This window comes from Eptatretus burgeri, chromosome 8 (assembly GCF_056783735.1).
Source record: "Eptatretus burgeri isolate ZD-2024b chromosome 8, Ebu_testis_v1, whole genome shotgun sequence".
NCBI classification, from domain to species: Eukaryota; Metazoa; Chordata; class Myxini; order Myxiniformes; family Myxinidae; genus Eptatretus; species Eptatretus burgeri.
Window position 1 is genome coordinate 31177906 of NC_140968.1, and position 18192 is coordinate 31196097.

General features: G+C 42.3%; 1 protein-coding gene across 5 annotated transcripts in view; it reads left to right on the forward strand.

Moving 5' to 3' along the window:
• Positions 1–17827, forward strand: part of LOC147021448 (TOX high mobility group box family member 4-like) — a 195548-nt gene extending 177721 nt beyond the window's left edge. For all 5 annotated transcript variants that reach the window (XM_085891398.1, XM_085891400.1, XM_085891399.1 and 2 more), the window contains 7 exons: positions 4976–5260; positions 6132–6266; positions 6627–6722; positions 8763–8843; positions 9162–9935; positions 15085–15254; positions 16333–17827. In XM_085891398.1, the coding sequence (XP_085747524.1) occupies positions 4976–5260; positions 6132–6266; positions 6627–6722; positions 8763–8843; positions 9162–9935; positions 15085–15254; positions 16333–16393 (1602 nt within the window). In that variant the 3' untranslated portion in view covers positions 16394–17827. The remainder of the gene's footprint in view (positions 1–4975; positions 5261–6131; positions 6267–6626; positions 6723–8762; positions 8844–9161; positions 9936–15084; positions 15255–16332) is intronic.
• Positions 17828–18192: the final 365 nt, after the last annotated feature.

Here is an 18192-nt window from a genome sequence, read left to right on the forward strand (position 1 = left end):
CCATGGAGGAACACAATCTTTATGAGTCTTTGGCAGACCATACATCCTCGGTCTTTGAGATCCGACAGGTCTAATTGTGTCGTAAACCTCCTTACAGATCTCTCGCCATTTGCAGAGTTGCAGTAGTCGTTTTGCCATTTGTTTCTCAAAACGAGATTTGTGGTCACATTCATTTGTATTTCCCAGGTGTTGAAACTTGGACACATCGTTCAAAATCACACACCATTTTCTCAACGTTGTCACTGTTATTCAGAATAACCACGCTGGAGCCTTTATCTGGTCTGCAAATCTGGATTTAAGGATTGGATTTGAGGTCACGTATAGCGACCAGGCAATTGTGCTGCATATGTAAATCAGACAAATCGTTTGGAATCCCACAGTAAGCATGAGCGAGATTGGCTAGTCTGGCCTTAAGTGCTTTGTTTGCCTCATTGGATACTGGTATGTGCTGGAACAGCTGAGCATACAGAAGCTCGAACTGCGCAAACCTTTTCTTTACACTCTATCACGAACCTTTTCACTCTATCATTTCCCCAACATCATCTTCCATATGCTTCGAAATTACATAAAGAAGGTGCAAAAACCGATCCCCTTAACTACAGATCTGCCAGCCTACTTCCAATCATCAGCTGCCAGCCTACTGGAATCCATCATCGCAGTTAATATGAAATCCTTTATTTTCTCCAACAACCTCATCTCAGATCACTAATTTGGTTTCAGACCAGGTCACTCTATCTTCGACATACTTCTTCTACTCTCCCACCAATGGATGGAGGCACTCGATCAGGACCATGTCTCTGGACCGATCTCGAGCTTTCGATACTGTCTGGCATCCTGCCTTACTATACTCTCCAAACTCTCTGTCTATGGCATCCAAGGCCAACTCCACACATGGTTAACTGACTTCCTCTACTCTTGAAGTCAATGTGTGGATCTCACTGGAATCATTTCATCTCATCTCCCCGTCAAGGCTGAAGAGCCCCAAGGCAGTGTTCTGAGCCCAGTCCTATTCGTAATCTTCATCAACGATCTCTCTCTAGAAAATCCCCTTTATGTCTTTTCTGATGCCTCCACACTCTGCCATGACATCCCTCATCCTTCAGATAGACAGGCTGTAGCCTCTTCCTTCTCTTCAGTCCTTGATACAATCACAAGCTGGTTAATTCTTGAAATCGGAAAGATGTTGTTTTCTTGCTCTACTGAGAATAGACACACTTGTTGTGGGCTTTGTGGAATGATCTTAGGTTGCCTTCGGTCGGATTTGCCTTCCAAGAGGAGAATCTAAGTTGTTTTAAGGCAACAGCCTCACCACAGGATTCAGAGTACCAAGAGTGGGAGGATGGGTAAGATAATTGAAGATGAGAAGACATGGGATGAATCTGTGCATAAGAGAGAGCAGTTTTCTGTGGAAGAATTCCCAGGCTGAATTAATATCAGTGGTGGTGGGTAATATAGCAGATCAGTACTGAAGTGTAAAAAAAAAAAAAAAAAAAACCCGCAAAGTGCGAAAGTAGAAGCAAGTGACACTTTATGACCCGTGAATATGTTGGGTCCGCAAATAATGGAACCGTGAATGTCAGGGTCCGACAGTGCACAAATCAGCAAATTCTAGTGCCGTAATTCATTAGAAACTAATCTCCCTTCTGGACTTGGTGAACAAAAATTAATAGAACATATTACCCCACGCTGTGTTTAAGTATATATATATATACTGTACTTCAATTTAAATAAAATAATGCAATTTGTGTTCCATAGAGTTCAAGTATATGATGAAATTTAAATAAAATGAAGATTGCAAAAGTTGTATAAATTAATTCCAGAATTTACCACCATTGCCGCAGTGTCTATTGCACCACCATATCTAACATGTTACATTAGTTATTTGTGCCTGGTGTTTGTGTCCTTTATGACGTCCTTAAAAACAGTAAGTTTCCTGTTTGAATTTATTTTTCAATTTTGTTTGAATGCCAGACAGGCAGCCAGCTTAAAACAAGTACCTCACTCCTCTCTGTGCATGTGTGATTGGTACAAATTCAGAGACAAAGTACAGTACTGTTAAATGGCAGGTTTTTATTCAGATTCATGTGAAAAATATAACATTCAATTTACATGAAGTTGTTCCTCGATCATATACTGACATTTACAGACAGAGACGGATGGATGGATGGACATGAACCAATTGCCGAACCCCACTTTTTGCTTTGCGTGTGCAGGGTAGCTAAAACTGCATGTTGTGACAAGACAATGAAATAATGCAAGAAATTTGCTTTGTCTGGCAACGTGAATATAAAGAGTTATTTTGTTAAAGGGTTTATCGTGCAAATCAAATCACAAACAACCGTGACTTCTTCGAGGAGAAACATAACGGCGCGAATGAGCACCTCCCTCGAGTGCATTCTCATTTTAGTTTCACACTTTACTTACCTTTGCTTGTGTGGGCATGAGTTATGCTGTTGTCACCGAATCATCTTTGCACACAACATTGTCAAAAACATTTCTGTAAAGCACTATGGTCACATTGATCTGCTTTGTTCACATGATTTTCAGCATCGTTTTTACATCCTGAATCATCATGCCTCCTTCATTCTTAAATCATCTCTCCACTAATGGAGATAGAGCCAGGGAAGGAGTGGCGGGGCTTGAGGCCCAACTTTAGCAAATGAGGAAGTGACCTTTTGATCTATACTTGAGCAAAATTATTTAATCTTTCTATTTTACATCATCAGTATTTTCCTGTTTTTTTTTTTGTAAAATATGTTTTCATTTGCAGTGGCAATACTTTCCAGATCGGTTACATGGATGTGCCCCTTATCTACTGATGCAATCGCCCTTTTTCCTAATTTCCTGTTTTTGCATATGATCAGCCGTGTGCATCTCCGATTGGATGATGCAGTGGTAATGCACTTACCTTTGAGCTGTCTGGTGTGATGGAATATGACCCGACGATAAACCCTCGTCCATTACAGGCCTTGATTAGCATTTTTATCAAATTGGAGGCGAGTAAATAATACAAGATGTCAAATAGCTTCTAATTATGTCATGAAAAGATTGTGCTTGCATTATTAGCATCTTGTGCATTATGTTCATCCATCATTGAAGAAAGAAATCGCAAAGAAAAAGTCCACCCACAATATTGTTTGCTCTTCCAAGTGATGGGTTATGGTATCGTCTCAATTAAAACCTTGTCTTCAGTGTTTCAATAAGACCTCACATTTCTTGTTGTGAATTGGAATTAAAATGGCTTTATGTTCAGGTTGCAGGCCTGTTACCCAAACGTGCACTATCAATCATCTCATTGTGTTTTGATTTTCAAGTGCAATAAACTTTGGCAATCTTGTTTTTTTGCCTGTACGTTTCTTTGTTTTTTAAACGCTTAACTTTTGGACAACCAATGGGGTGCAGGTATACCCTAAGTCACATTTTAAGCTTCAATATCCTTCGTCTTGACATTCATCTAAAGGTAAAAGCCCCTCGACATAGTCCTTTGACCCCACCTCTTGATAAGGCAAAAAAGTTTTGCTTTTCGTGCACTTTATAATCTGCTGGTTTTCCTCACTTCTTCCTGTAATGGAAGTACACTCTCCAGTTGATCTATTTGACTGTCTCTGCCATTAAAAAAATACTCCGGTAAATGTTTAGTGTAAATGGATGCCATGGTAGACCATCATTGAGTGGAAATCCCATCTGTGCTGTTGAATGTTTGATTTGGATGTAAGAAATTATTTGAGTATAACTTTTGAAAAGAGTATGCCATTGTATGTAGTGAGCCTGCCCAAATAAAATAACAAAAAATACTACTTGATGGTCAAGCACTGCAATCACTGACCTGAATGACATCAGATAACAAACTTTCTTACTAACAAGAAGACAGACTTTAGACATTATTGGAATATTCCACGATCAGATCAAAGCGCAAGGCCGATTCCTCTCACATTAGACAAGCCATGACCTGTGTTTTTCGCCACCGTTCCTCCAGTCTAGCTTTGTCTGCTCCATATGCCCTCTGACCCTCCCCAGCTCCTCGAGGATGCATGCATTCTTCCAATATCCCCCTCCAGGTTAAACTCTCAGAATCCAAGCTTTCCACACATCTTCACTTTCTTGTTACTCTTTTTCCCCCATTTCAGGTTCAATCACACTCTTCCCTCGAAAGCTTCAAGCAATTGGTACACCACCGTCTCATATCATCCCCATCTCTACTTGCAATTTTTTTTTACCCCATTAACTCCACCTAACCTCATACCTTTCAGATGAGAGTATTTCCTTCTCTCTCCCTCTCTTTATTCTTCTCTATCGCTTTGTATCTTTATCTCTATTCCTCTCTCTAACACTCTCCCTCTCCCTTTCCCTCCCTTTCTGTCCTTCATCTGATTTGCTCATTACCTCGCTTGTTGTGTAAAACTGTTGCCCCACTGCTCCACTTAATACAATGCCTTTTTTTCCTCTGTCACCCCGTGCTCTCATTAGTCTATATTTTGTATAAGATAGAAATTATTATTTCCAATGCCCACCTCTCAGCTATCAATCGTGAAATAGCAACTTTGAGGTTAGTGATTCGCACGTAAACCATAAATCTTTGAAGAAGGAAGGTAGCATGTGTTTACACACACACACACACACACACACACACACACACACACACACACACACACACACACACACACACACACACACACACACACACACACACACACACACACACACACACACCGCATGTATGTGTGTGGTCATCAATTTCTGATGTACTTTGTCAATATCACAACATTCTATACCATTCCTGCCTCTCATCCCCCATCCCCTTCCTAAACTTATTTTTCTTTCTATCGTACTTACAGCTGAGATCGATGTAGTTTTTAAAAAAATATTGCAGACTAAAATGTTTATGGCATGAGTGCATTTTTGCTGAAAAGTATGACGGATCACCACATTGCAATGCAACAGCTTGGGATCACATTTTGCCCTTGTCTTTTCGCAGTCGATGGCACCCTCGGAACCTTCACCGGTTTACATGCATGGCGTACACATGTCTGTGGGGCCAGTATTAAGTGCTCAAGAGCGTCCACCACCAGTGCCCACCCTCATGCATGCCCATGGTGCTTTGACAACCATTGACCAGTCGCATCTCCGTGCCCAGCTCGGTCTGGGACTGGGATCGGGAGGCGGAATGCCCCACGGTTCTCCTTCTCCACCGGGAAGCCAGTCGGCCACTCCATCACCTTCGAGCTCGCTAAACGATGAGGATCCAGAGGAGCTGAATAGGGTATGCTTGAGAGCAAAGGTTTTGGACATTGTGTTTAAAACTGATTTTTATTTTAAAACTTCCATTTATGACCTGATGTTTAAAAGGAGGCAACTTTATTTCCTGCTCTTTAGATTTGCTCGGTGTAATGAACATAAACTATGCTATGTTTACTTCCTATTTGATAATATTTCCATATCGGAAGCAATTCGTTTTACCATCAAATGTAATGAAGAAACCAATAGTTATCTGGGGAATAGGGGAGGGAATGAGTGGGGAAAAAAACAAAAAAACAATTTTTCCTGATCAAGATCATCTTCACCTTGATGAGATCCCCTTCTGGACATGTTCATTATTTACTTCCTCCTTCAGACAGTTATCCCTCTGTGTTATTTTAGTGCAATCTAGTGCATCACATTTGTCAGGATGAGTCATTTTCCAAATGGAGCATGGTAACCATGGAAATGCTGACTCATTTGTAACCATGGTGAGGTTTACTCAGGAGTGTTTGGTCCGTATAAACCATTAACTGCAGTGGCTCTTTTGTGGTGCTGATTGTTTTGGCCCATCTGACGTTGGTGTTGTTTCGCCAAATGATTTTCAGCATAGATGAGACAACCTGCCAATCGTAATGTTTAGGCTTGAAATCTTCTTTATCTATTGCAAATATTTGACTGAAATAATGTAACAGACATTTGGAGGTGTTGCTAACATGTGTTTGGTAAAGGCTAACCCATTTGCTGGCCTTGCATGGTGGATTATTTTGGGAATGCCTTCGCACATGGCCAGGTGGGATTGTTTTGCATTGTATTGTGTTGCTGACATGATTGGGGTTGGGTGTGATGGCACGGGAAGGTTTCCTGTCTGAAAAGGTTTTGTTTCGGGTTTTCAGCTTGCCATGGAAAAGCGACAGATGGTGGATCTAAACCGAAAAGCCAAAACTAATAAAAAGAAGAAGAAGACGAAGGACCCAAACGAGCCCCAGAAGCCTGTTTCCGCATATGCGCTTTTTTTCCGGGACACACAGGTGAGATGAAGATGGAAATGTGTGGCGTTAGCTCTTTGTATAAACTGCTGGCTGTTTTATCTCTCTTTAACGGTGTCTAAGGCTCATGAAGCAGCTTGTACACAGCTTGCAAGTCGAACAATGCCATTAGGAGACAGTATCTACTTTACACATGCAAGGACATTATGAGATGATTGGGGGGGGGGGGGGGGAATCAATGTTAGGAGAGGGATTTGAACCTGGGATCCCAATATCATACATTGGGTGCTGAAAATGGAATGTCAAACAACAACCCAACTTCTGACAATTGTGGTGGAGGTTTTCAAAAATTATTATTCTGCTGTCCTTCCATATCTCCACACCCCTCCAATTCAAACACAGGCTGCTATCAAGGGTCAGAATCCAAGTGCAACGTTTGGAGAGGTTTCCAAAATCGTGGCCTCCATGTGGGACAGCTTAGGAGAAGAACAAAAACAGGTACGTACTTGTTAGGTGATGGTGTGCAGGTGGACCAATGAGGTCTCGGGCGTGCCACACTTTTTCCAATTGGAAGATTTCCACCTTTTGCTTTGTTTGGTCAACATGTTTATTCCAGAAAGTAACCTCTCCCCTTCCCCCACATGCCCTGCCCCCAAGCCTCCTCCACGCTTTCCTTTCTCCACATTGCTGATGCATTGATATCAGCTATGGCTGTTTAGGGGTATTCTCGTACAAATGGCAATTTAAAAAAACTTTTCAATAAAACCCTTTTGTCTTTTTGTTCTTGTTATTAATTTTACAGTTGTATAATTATTTCCTTATTTTACCACACCCCTCCTTCTCATTGTCAAATCTGTTGAGTTGAAAAACAACTCAACTTGAGCATTGAGAACATTGTTTTCAGAATGACCTGAGATGACAAGATTGTTAATTTTTCAGTGGGGAGAATGAGGTACGATCTTCATTTACAGTTATCAGGATGTATTCACATTTATCATCTCAAACGAGTTTCGCTTGTGTCGGTTCCCACATGATTGGTGAACAATGTTTGACTCCTCCTCTCACAATGCTGATGCATATCCACGTATTCTAAATACGGTTATCTTGAGGAACATTTGGTTGAATACTTGTTTGATTTTCAAAGTGGACTGGCGGCACTGTTTAATGTCGATCGTCATTAGCAAATGCATTTTGGACTGGAAATATGTGACAAAATCATCTCGCTGGTTTCATCATTACTGAGCTGTGTGTCACTGATGCACTACTTCTGCACATGGAGGCAGGAATTTGGAATTTGGCCAAGGTGCCAGTGACCATCCCCTGTTCTAAACAAAAATACCGTGGGATCTTTAACATCCACAAACTAATGCTGGCAGACGAATCCCAAGGCCAACATCCGTCCGAGTAATGGCATACTTGACATGCACAGCCCAGCCTGCCAAGCACGAACCAGTCCGATGGTTCGCAGTCAAGTTGAGAATCAAACCCAGACAAGGCTAAGTGCACGACTTCTGCACTATCCTGTCGGGTTTGAGTGGCCATTTGGACTGACGGTGGTGTCGAGTGGCTGTTTGGACTGACAGTGGTGTGGAGTGGCCGTTTGGACTGATGGTGGAGTAGAGTGGCCGTTTGGACTGACGGTGGTGTGGAGTGGCTGTTTGGACTGACAGTGGTGTGGAGTGGCCGTTTGGACTGATGGTGGAGTAGAGTGGCCGTTTGGACTGACGGTGGTGTAAAGTGGCCGTTTAGACTGACGGTGGTGTAGAGTGGCCGTTTGGACTGACGGTGGTGTCGAGTGGCCGTTTGGACTGACGGTGGAGTAGAGTGGCCGTTTGGACTGATGGAGTAGAGTGGCCGTTTGGACTGACGGTGGTGTAGAGTGGCCATTTGGACTGACGGTGGTGTAGAGTGGCCGTTTGGTCTGACGGTGGTGTCGAGTGGCCGTTTGGTCTGACGGTGGTGTCGAGTGGCCGTTTGGACTGACGGTGGTGTCGAGTGGCCGTTTGGACTGACGGTGGTGTCGAGTGGCCGTTTGGACTGACGTTGGTGTCGAGTGGCCGTTTGGACTGACGGTGGTGTAGAGTGGCCGTTTGGACTGTCGACAGTGGTATAGAGTGGAAATTTGAACTGACAGCTGTGTAGAGTGGCGCTTTGGACTGGTGATCGTGTGGCGTGAAGGCTTGAAGTGGCAATGGTACATAGAATGTCAGTTTGAAGTGTCGATGGTTTAGAGTGCCGGTTTGGACTAGCAGCGGTGGTGTTGAGTGGTGGTTTTCACTTATGATGGCAGTGTCGAGTATCAGTTTGGATTGCCAGCGGCAGTGTAGAGTGGGAGTTTGGACTCATGATGGTGAAGAGCGGCAGTTTTAGATTGGTGACAGTGTAGAATGGCTGTCTGGATTGGTGGCCTTTTTGAGTGGTGGTTTTGACTTGTACTGATGTAAGATGCAGAGTTGAGATGTGACATTATTATACCACTGAGAAAATCTCATTGGTTTGGCATGAATTTCTCATACAGTTTATTTATTTACCATACAGGTATACAAGCGCAAAGCAGAGGCTGCAAAAAAAGAATACTTGAAGGCACTGTCAGCATACCGTGATGGCCTTGTGTCCCAGGTATTAGCATATTTGACAGAAGACTGAAAGCCAAACCCAGTCTTCCACGGTATATTTTGTTGGCCAAAATGTACAACTTTCAATGAATGCCCTGAAATTTTTCATTGTGACATGCTTGGCAACATCATGCCATCTTCAAAGCATTTTTGTTTCATTCTTCGCACTTTTCCCATCCAGTCTTCACTCATCTGTGCTCCTCATTCCACCATCCTTTATCTTCTCATGCTTTTAATCATTCTCTCTTGCTCATTGCTACCCATTACTGCTTTCCATGTCATTTTGTAAGCTAACTCCTGGAGTTATTTGTGCTTGTTGCAGACTGGCATGGATGGGAGTGACATGGATATGATGAGTCACCAGAACCAGGCTCCAGCTCATTCTGTGGCCTCGCAAATGCTCGCAGCTTCTGCTCCCATGCCTCCCCCGTTGCACCCCATGCCACAAGTGGCTTCAAAACTCACAGCAGCTGGGCAGATGTCCGTGGCTATGAGCAGCATGCCACCACCACCACCGCTTATGACTGCTCCACATTACCAGCAGCGCTTGGTTGCAGCACAGCAGCAACAGCAGCAGATGTTGATGGAACCACATTCTTTGTTGCAGCAGCAGCAGCAGCAGCAACAGCAGCAGCAGCAACAGATGATGGTGTCTCAGCAGATGCCTCCACCTCCAACACCTCCATTACAACCACAGTCAATTGTTGCTGATCAACCGATGCTTTTACATCAGCAGCAACAACAACAGACTATTGTAGTGCAGTCCCATGAGTCCCAGTCACTACATTTGCAAGAGTTGTCAGAGGAATCGCATTCATCACAGCACCTTGTGGCAGAAGTGGAAGCTGACATGCGGGAGGAACCCTTTCCACCGAATCAGGTTGTCACCATGGACATTTCCAACACAACTTGTGCCAACTCGATGTCAGCCATCCAGACATCATCCTCAGATGTTCGTCACGGCAGTGTGGATATCGTGAGTGATGGCCAGATCGCCGGAGGAGATCCGATGCTGGCACCAGACAGTCGAGGATCAGGACTTATTGGCGAAATAGAAATGACTTCTGTGGCATCCCCGGTGCAGGCTTATCCACAGGTTTGTAATCGTACGTTAATGTCATGAATCAACATGATATACATTTTTATCATTAAGCCATGCTCCTTCCTCATTTTAGAACAACACTTGCAGACTCTTTTTGGTGGGTGAAAGGGGTAGTTAAAAGGAAACCAAGCTCATACCTGGAACACCTTACCCATTAAATTGAAGCTGAACTCATTTCAAAATTGGGAATTATGAAATATATCCCTCTCAGCCCTCTCCGTCCCCTTCAAGACGCACTCGTTATTTCAGGAACAGCCTCCTGGTTTAACATCCAAAATCCAGGCTTACTACACACCTTCACTCTTTTGTTCCTTTTTTCTCCCATTTGTGCAACCACGGTCCAGAGACTTCAATCGCACTCTTCCTTCCAGGGCTGTGCACCACCAGGTCCCGTCATCACCTATCGCTACCTGCAATCTTTTTTTACCCCATTAACCGTACCTCACCCAACCTTCTTACTTGCACGTTACTTTTTCTTCCCCTCCACTCTCTCACTCTCCCTTTCCCCAGTTCACTCATTCCCTTGCTTGTGTCCAACCATGGCCCCACTGCTCCACCGTCATTATGTTGTCTTGTTTTTTTTTCTTTCTTTTTACCCTCTCACCTCATTCTTCCATGAGCCTCGATTCTTGTATAGTATACACAAGAATTCTGATTGTTATTGAATGTGACACTTCACATCCCGTATGGGAAAGTGAAAACACCATTGAGCACAAATGTAATTTAAAATGAATTTCTCAACTTATCTCTATGGAGGTGGCCATTTTGTTGTTTTTTCTCTCCTTTGAGGGACCTTGATTGACTCTGGAAAGCTTGTTGATATTTCGCAGCCATCACGAACCCCCAATGACACGACATGCCTCCCTCAACGGAGATTACTGAGAAATTCATTTTGATTCCCGGCAAATTTGATTTGCCACTTCATCGTGCACTTTTTTCTTTCATATGAAATATGTGAACTTGAAAACTTGGCAATCATTCGATCGAGTTAATCTTTGGATTTTGAAATTTCAGATTAGTTTCTCCTTTTTATGGATGAGGTATCCATTTTAAATAGGTATTTTTATTATTATTATTTTTTTTTAAGGGAAAGTTAATGTTATACTTTGGCATTGCATGTAGCTTAGGCCTTTTGATATTGTTGCTTAGTTATGGAGCTTGTATGTTTGTTGCCATTTATATTTACCTCCACCACCGAAGGTGGACACAGGTTATGTTTTCACTCCGTCTGTTTGTTTGTTTGTTTATTTGTTTGTGAGCAGGATATCTCAAAAAGTTATGGACGGATTTGGGCGAAGCTTGGTGGACAGGTTGGGTTTGTGACGAGGACAAACTGATTAGATTTTGTTAAAGATCTGGATCCGGATCCGACAATTTTTTTCAGCATTCTTCACCATTGAGAAATGGGGCCAAAAACTATATTTGCATGACATCTCAAAATGTTATGGATGAATTAGTACAAAACTTGGTGGATAAGTTGGTCAGGTGACAAGAACAAGCCGGTTAGATTTTGGTTCAGGTCTGGTTGCGAATCCGGCCGATCAGTAGATACAAAATGTAAACTGTTCAGCCTGGCAGAAGTATTCGCTTATTCACCGTTCTAGTTATTTGTGTTTGGTGCTTCGAGTGTTTATAACTTGCTTGTCAAAATAGATTAATCTAATTACGTTTTGAATTCATTGATTCTTTATTGGGAATGAATAAATATCATTCATCCAAGGTGTTGTTTTTTTTTTGTTTTTGTTTTTTTTCTCATGTAGGCCACACGTTTGAGTGCAGGAGGTCAGGTAATGATACTACCAAATGGGATGTTTATCAAAGGTGAAAAAATATTTTATTTATCCAGTTACTCTTATATTCAAATGATTCCTGATCCCATCACACGCCCAATGATGTTTCGCCCACAATTGGCTGCCCCTCTCCAAACAAAATTTTCTCTTACCAGTTAACCAGCAGCACAAGGGTTGTAGCGATTATAGACTGAAGGGGCCTGAACGTCACAAATGCTTAGAGGATTATAAAGGTCGTAGACGTACCACTAATACATCGGGGACTGGCACAAGGCTCAGGCCGTCTGACGTTCCAATTTCACCGCACGTGGGCAGTTGTTCGATTGTGGTATTCTTTTTAATTACACTTGCATTTTTGTGATGTTGATTTATTTCCTAAATTAAGTCGACTTTGACCTGATGTCAAGTGTATTGTCTTAAGGGGAGGGTTGGGGGTGGTGGGGGGAAGGGGGTGGAGATGTGTCCAGATATCTTGTCATTTCAAAAAGCACGTTAATTTCCTCAAAATGGGCCTGAAAGTGGCAAATGGAATTAATTGTAGATCTTCCTGAGGTTCTGATGAATATAAAAGAGAAACTGATAAGGATTATGTTGTTAATGGAAATTTATGGCCATGTAAATCACAGGAAGGACTAATGGATGTTTTTGGAAAAGACGCTTTCGGTAAGTTGTCGGCTCAATGTCAGGCACCACTGAGGATGAATATAATTTTTGTGTTGTACGGTATTGTGATGTGTATAATACATGTCCAACTGGTGCTGTCACTCTCGAGGAGCGGCATTCAACTGAATTTGGAGTGTCGTGCCGATCTCCACTCTTGATTACAGACAAGACTTAAAGGCAACAGTGGGAGTTGACAGTCGGTAAACTGGGATGGTTCTGAAACTGGCGATATTTATTTACGAGGAAAGTTTAAATAATTAACCTTTTTACATTTGACAAGAGCAGATGACATAGACATGTATTACTATCTCAGTGTTTGAGGTATTAAAAGAGATTGACAAAGTGAAGAAGTTTTTTTCTTCTTTTCTTAATGATGGAAAATGATAGAATTACAACATTAAGAAAAATGTACCAATAACAGAGTTGAGTGATTTTATTACCCTGCCCACACGAAGCAAAAAGCGGGGTTAGCAATTGGTTCACACTTTGTCTGTCTGTCTACAAATGTCAGTTTATGATGGAGGAACGTCCTAATTTCAATTTCATGGTTTGTTTTGAACATGAATCGGAACATGAATCAGATCACTAACCTGTAGTTTTGCATGCAGTACTTTAGCTTTGAATTCATCCCGACCGTGCATGTGCAGAGGAGTGAGATAACTTTTTAAAAATCTATCTGCCTGTCTGGCAGTCAAAGAAAATTGAGAATCTTACAAACAGGAAGCGTATTTTTTCGCAGCGTCAGAAAGGGTACAGACAACAGGCACAAGTAACTAATGTAACGTGTTAAATAAGGTGGTGTAAAAGGCATTGCAACAATGATGGTAAACTTCCAGAATTTTTTTTTTTCCAACTTTTAAAATCTCTATTTTAATTCAATTATATACTTGAACACGGTAGAACACAAATCGCCTTTTGGCACTTTCAAAACTCTTCCGTTTAGCTGCACTTGTACAAAATATTACGTCATTTTACATCATCTCGACGAATCAAATTTACCGCTTGCAGACCCACCCCAATCCTTTTTTCTCAAGACTGCACAGGGTAGGGTGTTCTATGGACTCTATTTTTATTTGCTTAATTACTCTCTCCTCTTACAAGGTATGGGTATCGGATAGTTTTATACGTTTAATTACTCTGAACTCACTTTAGAACAACGACAGTTATGAAGCGGCGTGGGGAGGGATGGGTGAGAGGTCTGCTTGCTAATAAGGGTAGGAGAAGTGAGAACAATAAATGGATTTGAAAATAAGATGAAAAATGTTAGGTGTGTCTCAACTTTTCACACCAGATGATTACATCCACATATTTGATGAACCTTAATTAAGATAATCACCTCTTGAGGCAGAAAAGCAAGCTGGAATTGATAGTCAATCAAATGTATCCACCACCTTTTCCTCACCCCTAGAAATGATCTGGTCTGATGTACAATACTCTGTGATACAGAGCTTTAGTCCTGCCAGAGCAGTTTTCAGGCCTGGGGTCATGCTGGGTGGTTTGCCATCCCTCTCTGAGCAATAGTTAATCAGGAATGTGTAATTAGTTCAGGGTGCCGGCGATAGCTTGCCTACTCTTTGTGAAAAGCACCGTGGGATCTTTAACATCCACCAACGAAAGCTGGCAGTTGAGACGACCCAGTTTAACGTCCACCCGAGGGACGTCACACACGTTGATGCCTTGCCTGTGAAACACCAGGGTGATTGGGTGGGTTGGGATTCAAACCCATACTAGACAGCTTAGAGGTGAGTGTGCATACCTCTAGGGCCTAGGCGATCCTGTCAGCCTCCTAAAATTAAAAAAACGAGTGCGGGCCCGTACGTGCGTGGCCATACGTGCAAAAAAAAAAAAATAAGAATTGTGATGTCATAGCACCGTGTCCTGTCATTGGTTTGGTAAATAAATGGCCATAACTTGAGGACCACTTGTCTGATTAATATCAAACCTTGAAAAGGCACATCCACAGGGCCCCATCAATATACCTGGCAAGTTTCAATTAGATCGGTCCAGTGGTTGTCGAGAAACAGCGGTCGCAGACAGACAGACACACAGAGATTGCTGGAATTATAGACGGTAAGAAGACAATTTAACAATGGAAAATAGTATTTAAATCAAACCTTAAACAGCAGAGCGCTGAGGATGAGGCACTGCGTTGGATCCCTATGCATTTCCAGCGCATGGTACATGTTTCGCAGCTGCTCTGCTGTTATCCACAAGTTATATAATCTGGACTCAGAGGTGAATTCTCTTTAATTCTAGTTTTTATTTGTCTTGAGTGTTTGAAATCATCACTGTTCTTTTCAACAATATAAAGTCAAAGGGTATGGCAGAGGCAGAATCATGTCTCGCCTTGCTAGAATGGTGTCATGCTCGAATAACAAATTCAATGAGATTTGATATATTCTTCCTTAATGGGGATCCACAAATGTGGCTGGATCTTTAATTGGATAGGGAAAAAATCAATAGGTTCCCCCTTTTTTATTTAAAGGAGAATGTGAGGACTCAGGCCTATGATGTTCAGTATGATGTTTTAACAAGTCATCCACTGCAGAAGTATGACAGAGTAGTTGCTCATGGTCGTGTAAGCTAACCATATCTTCCTTGTCTCAGGTGGGCTTGTGCTTGTAATGGTATATGATTGAGGATCAATAAGAATGAACAGTGATCCTGTTTGCACACCTTGTCTTTATCAGAATTTCTCACCAGCTGAAGCACTTATGGTGCCCTCTCCTCATCGTTCCACACTGCCTGAGATGTGTGCTTTACCAAAGTGTGTGCGAATGGGCTGTACAAACCCACCGGTAGCTAGCGTCGACTGGGACAACGAGTTCTGCAGTAGCGAATGCGTGGTGAGCCATTGCAGGTGAGTAGGTATTGTGAATCTCATAAATGTTGTGGTGGGGACAGGTGCCGATGGTCGTTTATGGGGACACTGTAGAGAGATGCCGAGACACAGTTGCATGACAAATCTGTAACTCAGCTTTCTGAGAAGCATCTGTTGACGTTGCTGGAGCAGTCAAGTCAAGAACAATAGAAGAGCACTAACAGGCAAGGGATACGACTGGGCTAAATAGAACATAAATGACCTTAGTGGTGGAGGTCAAGTAGTCAAGTGGTGGTGGACTGCCATCTTTAAAGACGAGAGAGAATCATGAGTGTCTGGACATGGAGAGGCAATTTCACAGAGTGCATAAAATGGGAAGGGATGGAGGATATTAGGTTTGGACTTGTGGAAGCACCAACGCTTTCATGCAATTCATTTATCTCATTTCATCACACAACCACCTGCCATTGCTGGGCACACATGAGGGCACTGTCTGCTTCTGCCAGATCCTTTGACAAACATGCCTCATCTCACAGGCCACATGTTATTGGACATTCCATACTCTGGGGTCCAAGGCCACACTCACAGTTGGCATTGTTTTTACTGTATCCCCATCGAAGCATATTTGCTTTACACCTTTCAACTCCGGCACGTGGTCTATTCAGGTTGTGTCAAGTTGCCTCTGGTCGATCGGCACCTGGTGGGAGCTTCTCTGTCAGCTCAAGGTTCATTAATGCATCTTCTGAAGCAAGCTTCAGTCTTTTCTTCCAATGGTTCAGTCTCATTAAGGTTGGATTGCCAGCTAATAAATGGACTGATGATTGAAAGCTCCTGTAAGATTTAAGGCATGAAGGTATCACTGGATGGCCATGAAGAAGTCTCTAATCCTATGATTGTCTAAGGTGTTCTATCTGGCTTGCTACTGCTCTCCTAATATCTGGTGGTGCAATACCAGCTTGCAGATATAGCCGGCTGATATTGATGGGTTTCAGACTTTTATATGCAATAATAATAGTAATAATGATAATATCTGGATACTTTATGATTGTTAACACCTTTTGCAAATTTTTTTCTTCCCTTCATCCCACACCACAAAAAAAATCTTTCCTATGTATAGGGATGTATTCATGGCTTGGGTTGCATCACGTGTGCAGGGTAGCCCTGCCTCGGTCAAATGAGCATTTCTACAACTTCGTTAACGGAACGGGTCACCTCCTGCCAATTTGCTTGGCTACCGCCGACTCCTGCTATGGAGCTCCCTGATCACGGGTCATTGGTTGCTTTCCATTGCCTTTTGAACTTTGACCGTAATGTTTCATTATTGATCTACTCTCCGTTTCTCGACTCCCTCCCTCCTCTGCCTCCCCTCTTCCATTTTCTTCGCTCACATGTTTATATTCTTGTTGCATTCAAAGTCTGGAAAAAAAAACAAAAAAAAAACTTGGACAATGCAAATGCCACAGAGTATTTGCTTGTGATAACCTCAACATTTGATGACCTCGACATCAATAGTGTTGCCACTATGGAGTTCATCATTTTGAGTTCTTGCCCGTTGAATGTCTCAGCAAGTTGAGAAAAACTCGAGGCTCGTGCCACCCGAACGATACTATTTACCCACCTTGGGCAGTTTTAAGTTGATAATTTCACCTTTTCTTTTCCTCTCTCCCAGTCCATGCCTGGTTCCATAAGATAGAACGCTGTGCTGCAGGGGTCTGGTCGCATGAACTGTTAAATATTTTGCCTTGTTTGGAACTCAGAAAGCACCCTAAATGAGATTTTAATTTATAGCTGAGTTGTACACTGTCTCTCATCCTGTTGTCGCTCCTTGGCCATTCTCAAGTGAGGAAGCAAAATGAGTGTTTATTGTTTTTATGGCTGTCAGCGTAATGATGTTGCTGAAGTATCAACGAAGATGATGCAAAAAGGTGTGTGCGTCAGTGCATCCGTGCACGCTGGGTTCATGGGGTGGGGTGGGGTGGGGCGGGGGGGGGGTGGTTCACATCAACCAATGACTTTCAGGTAAAGTTATGTTTTTGGTTTTGAGACTAACTCGAGTTCTTGTAAGTTTCGTTTGTGCTGTCCTTCATCTTTCGTGTTGTCCTTCCGCTGCATTTGACATCTGCCAAACCTGGCCCACACAGTATTTTTTAATCAATGACACGTACACTTCCACAATTTGGATATTTAAGAAGAGAAGTAAAGTAACTGCACTGGTTACAAACTTAACCCAAAATGTCCACATGATCAATTCTTGGCAAGCCGACAGAGTCGTGTTCAACAGAAGGCTTCCAATTTCATATTGTGGGTTTCATTCAAATGCAAGATTGATCAAAGTGTTTTGTAGTATCCATCTGCCTATTAATCCACTCATGTGGTCTGTGGTGCCACCATCGGTATTTTAGACTTATTTAAACTGTTGCCTGTGTCATTTACAATAGATATTCGAAACGATGGGAACTGGCAGTTTGTTTATTTTGGTTTGTTTTTCCTTTTTCATTAGCTGAACCTGTTATGGTCTTTGTGCTTGTAAATGTAACAAGATCCTTGCTGTATTCCAATTTTATTTTATTTTAACTTTTCTGTAATAAAGTAGATCAACAATGTTTTATTGAGAGCATTGTAGGTGATGGGTTGTGGATTCTTCTCACTTATGCAGACTCTAATCGCTTAAATGAGGATATGAACTTTGAATTTGTCAAAACTATCAGAACACAATTGCCACCTCTATTCACAAGGTACTCGAGGATCTTGAACATCCTGAAGCCATTGCTAAAGGATGAGTTGGCTTGCTCAACGTCTTCTCTGAATAACCGAATACTCTCGATGAAACTCCCTGCCTGTTAAACAGGATGATCATTTATAGTCGGTCAGGAATCAAACCGATCCTCCAAAGCTGAACAATGACTCGGATACTTCTGCGATATCCTGACAGCCCAAGCCATGCCTGACCCCTGACAGGTGGATTACTGGTATTTAT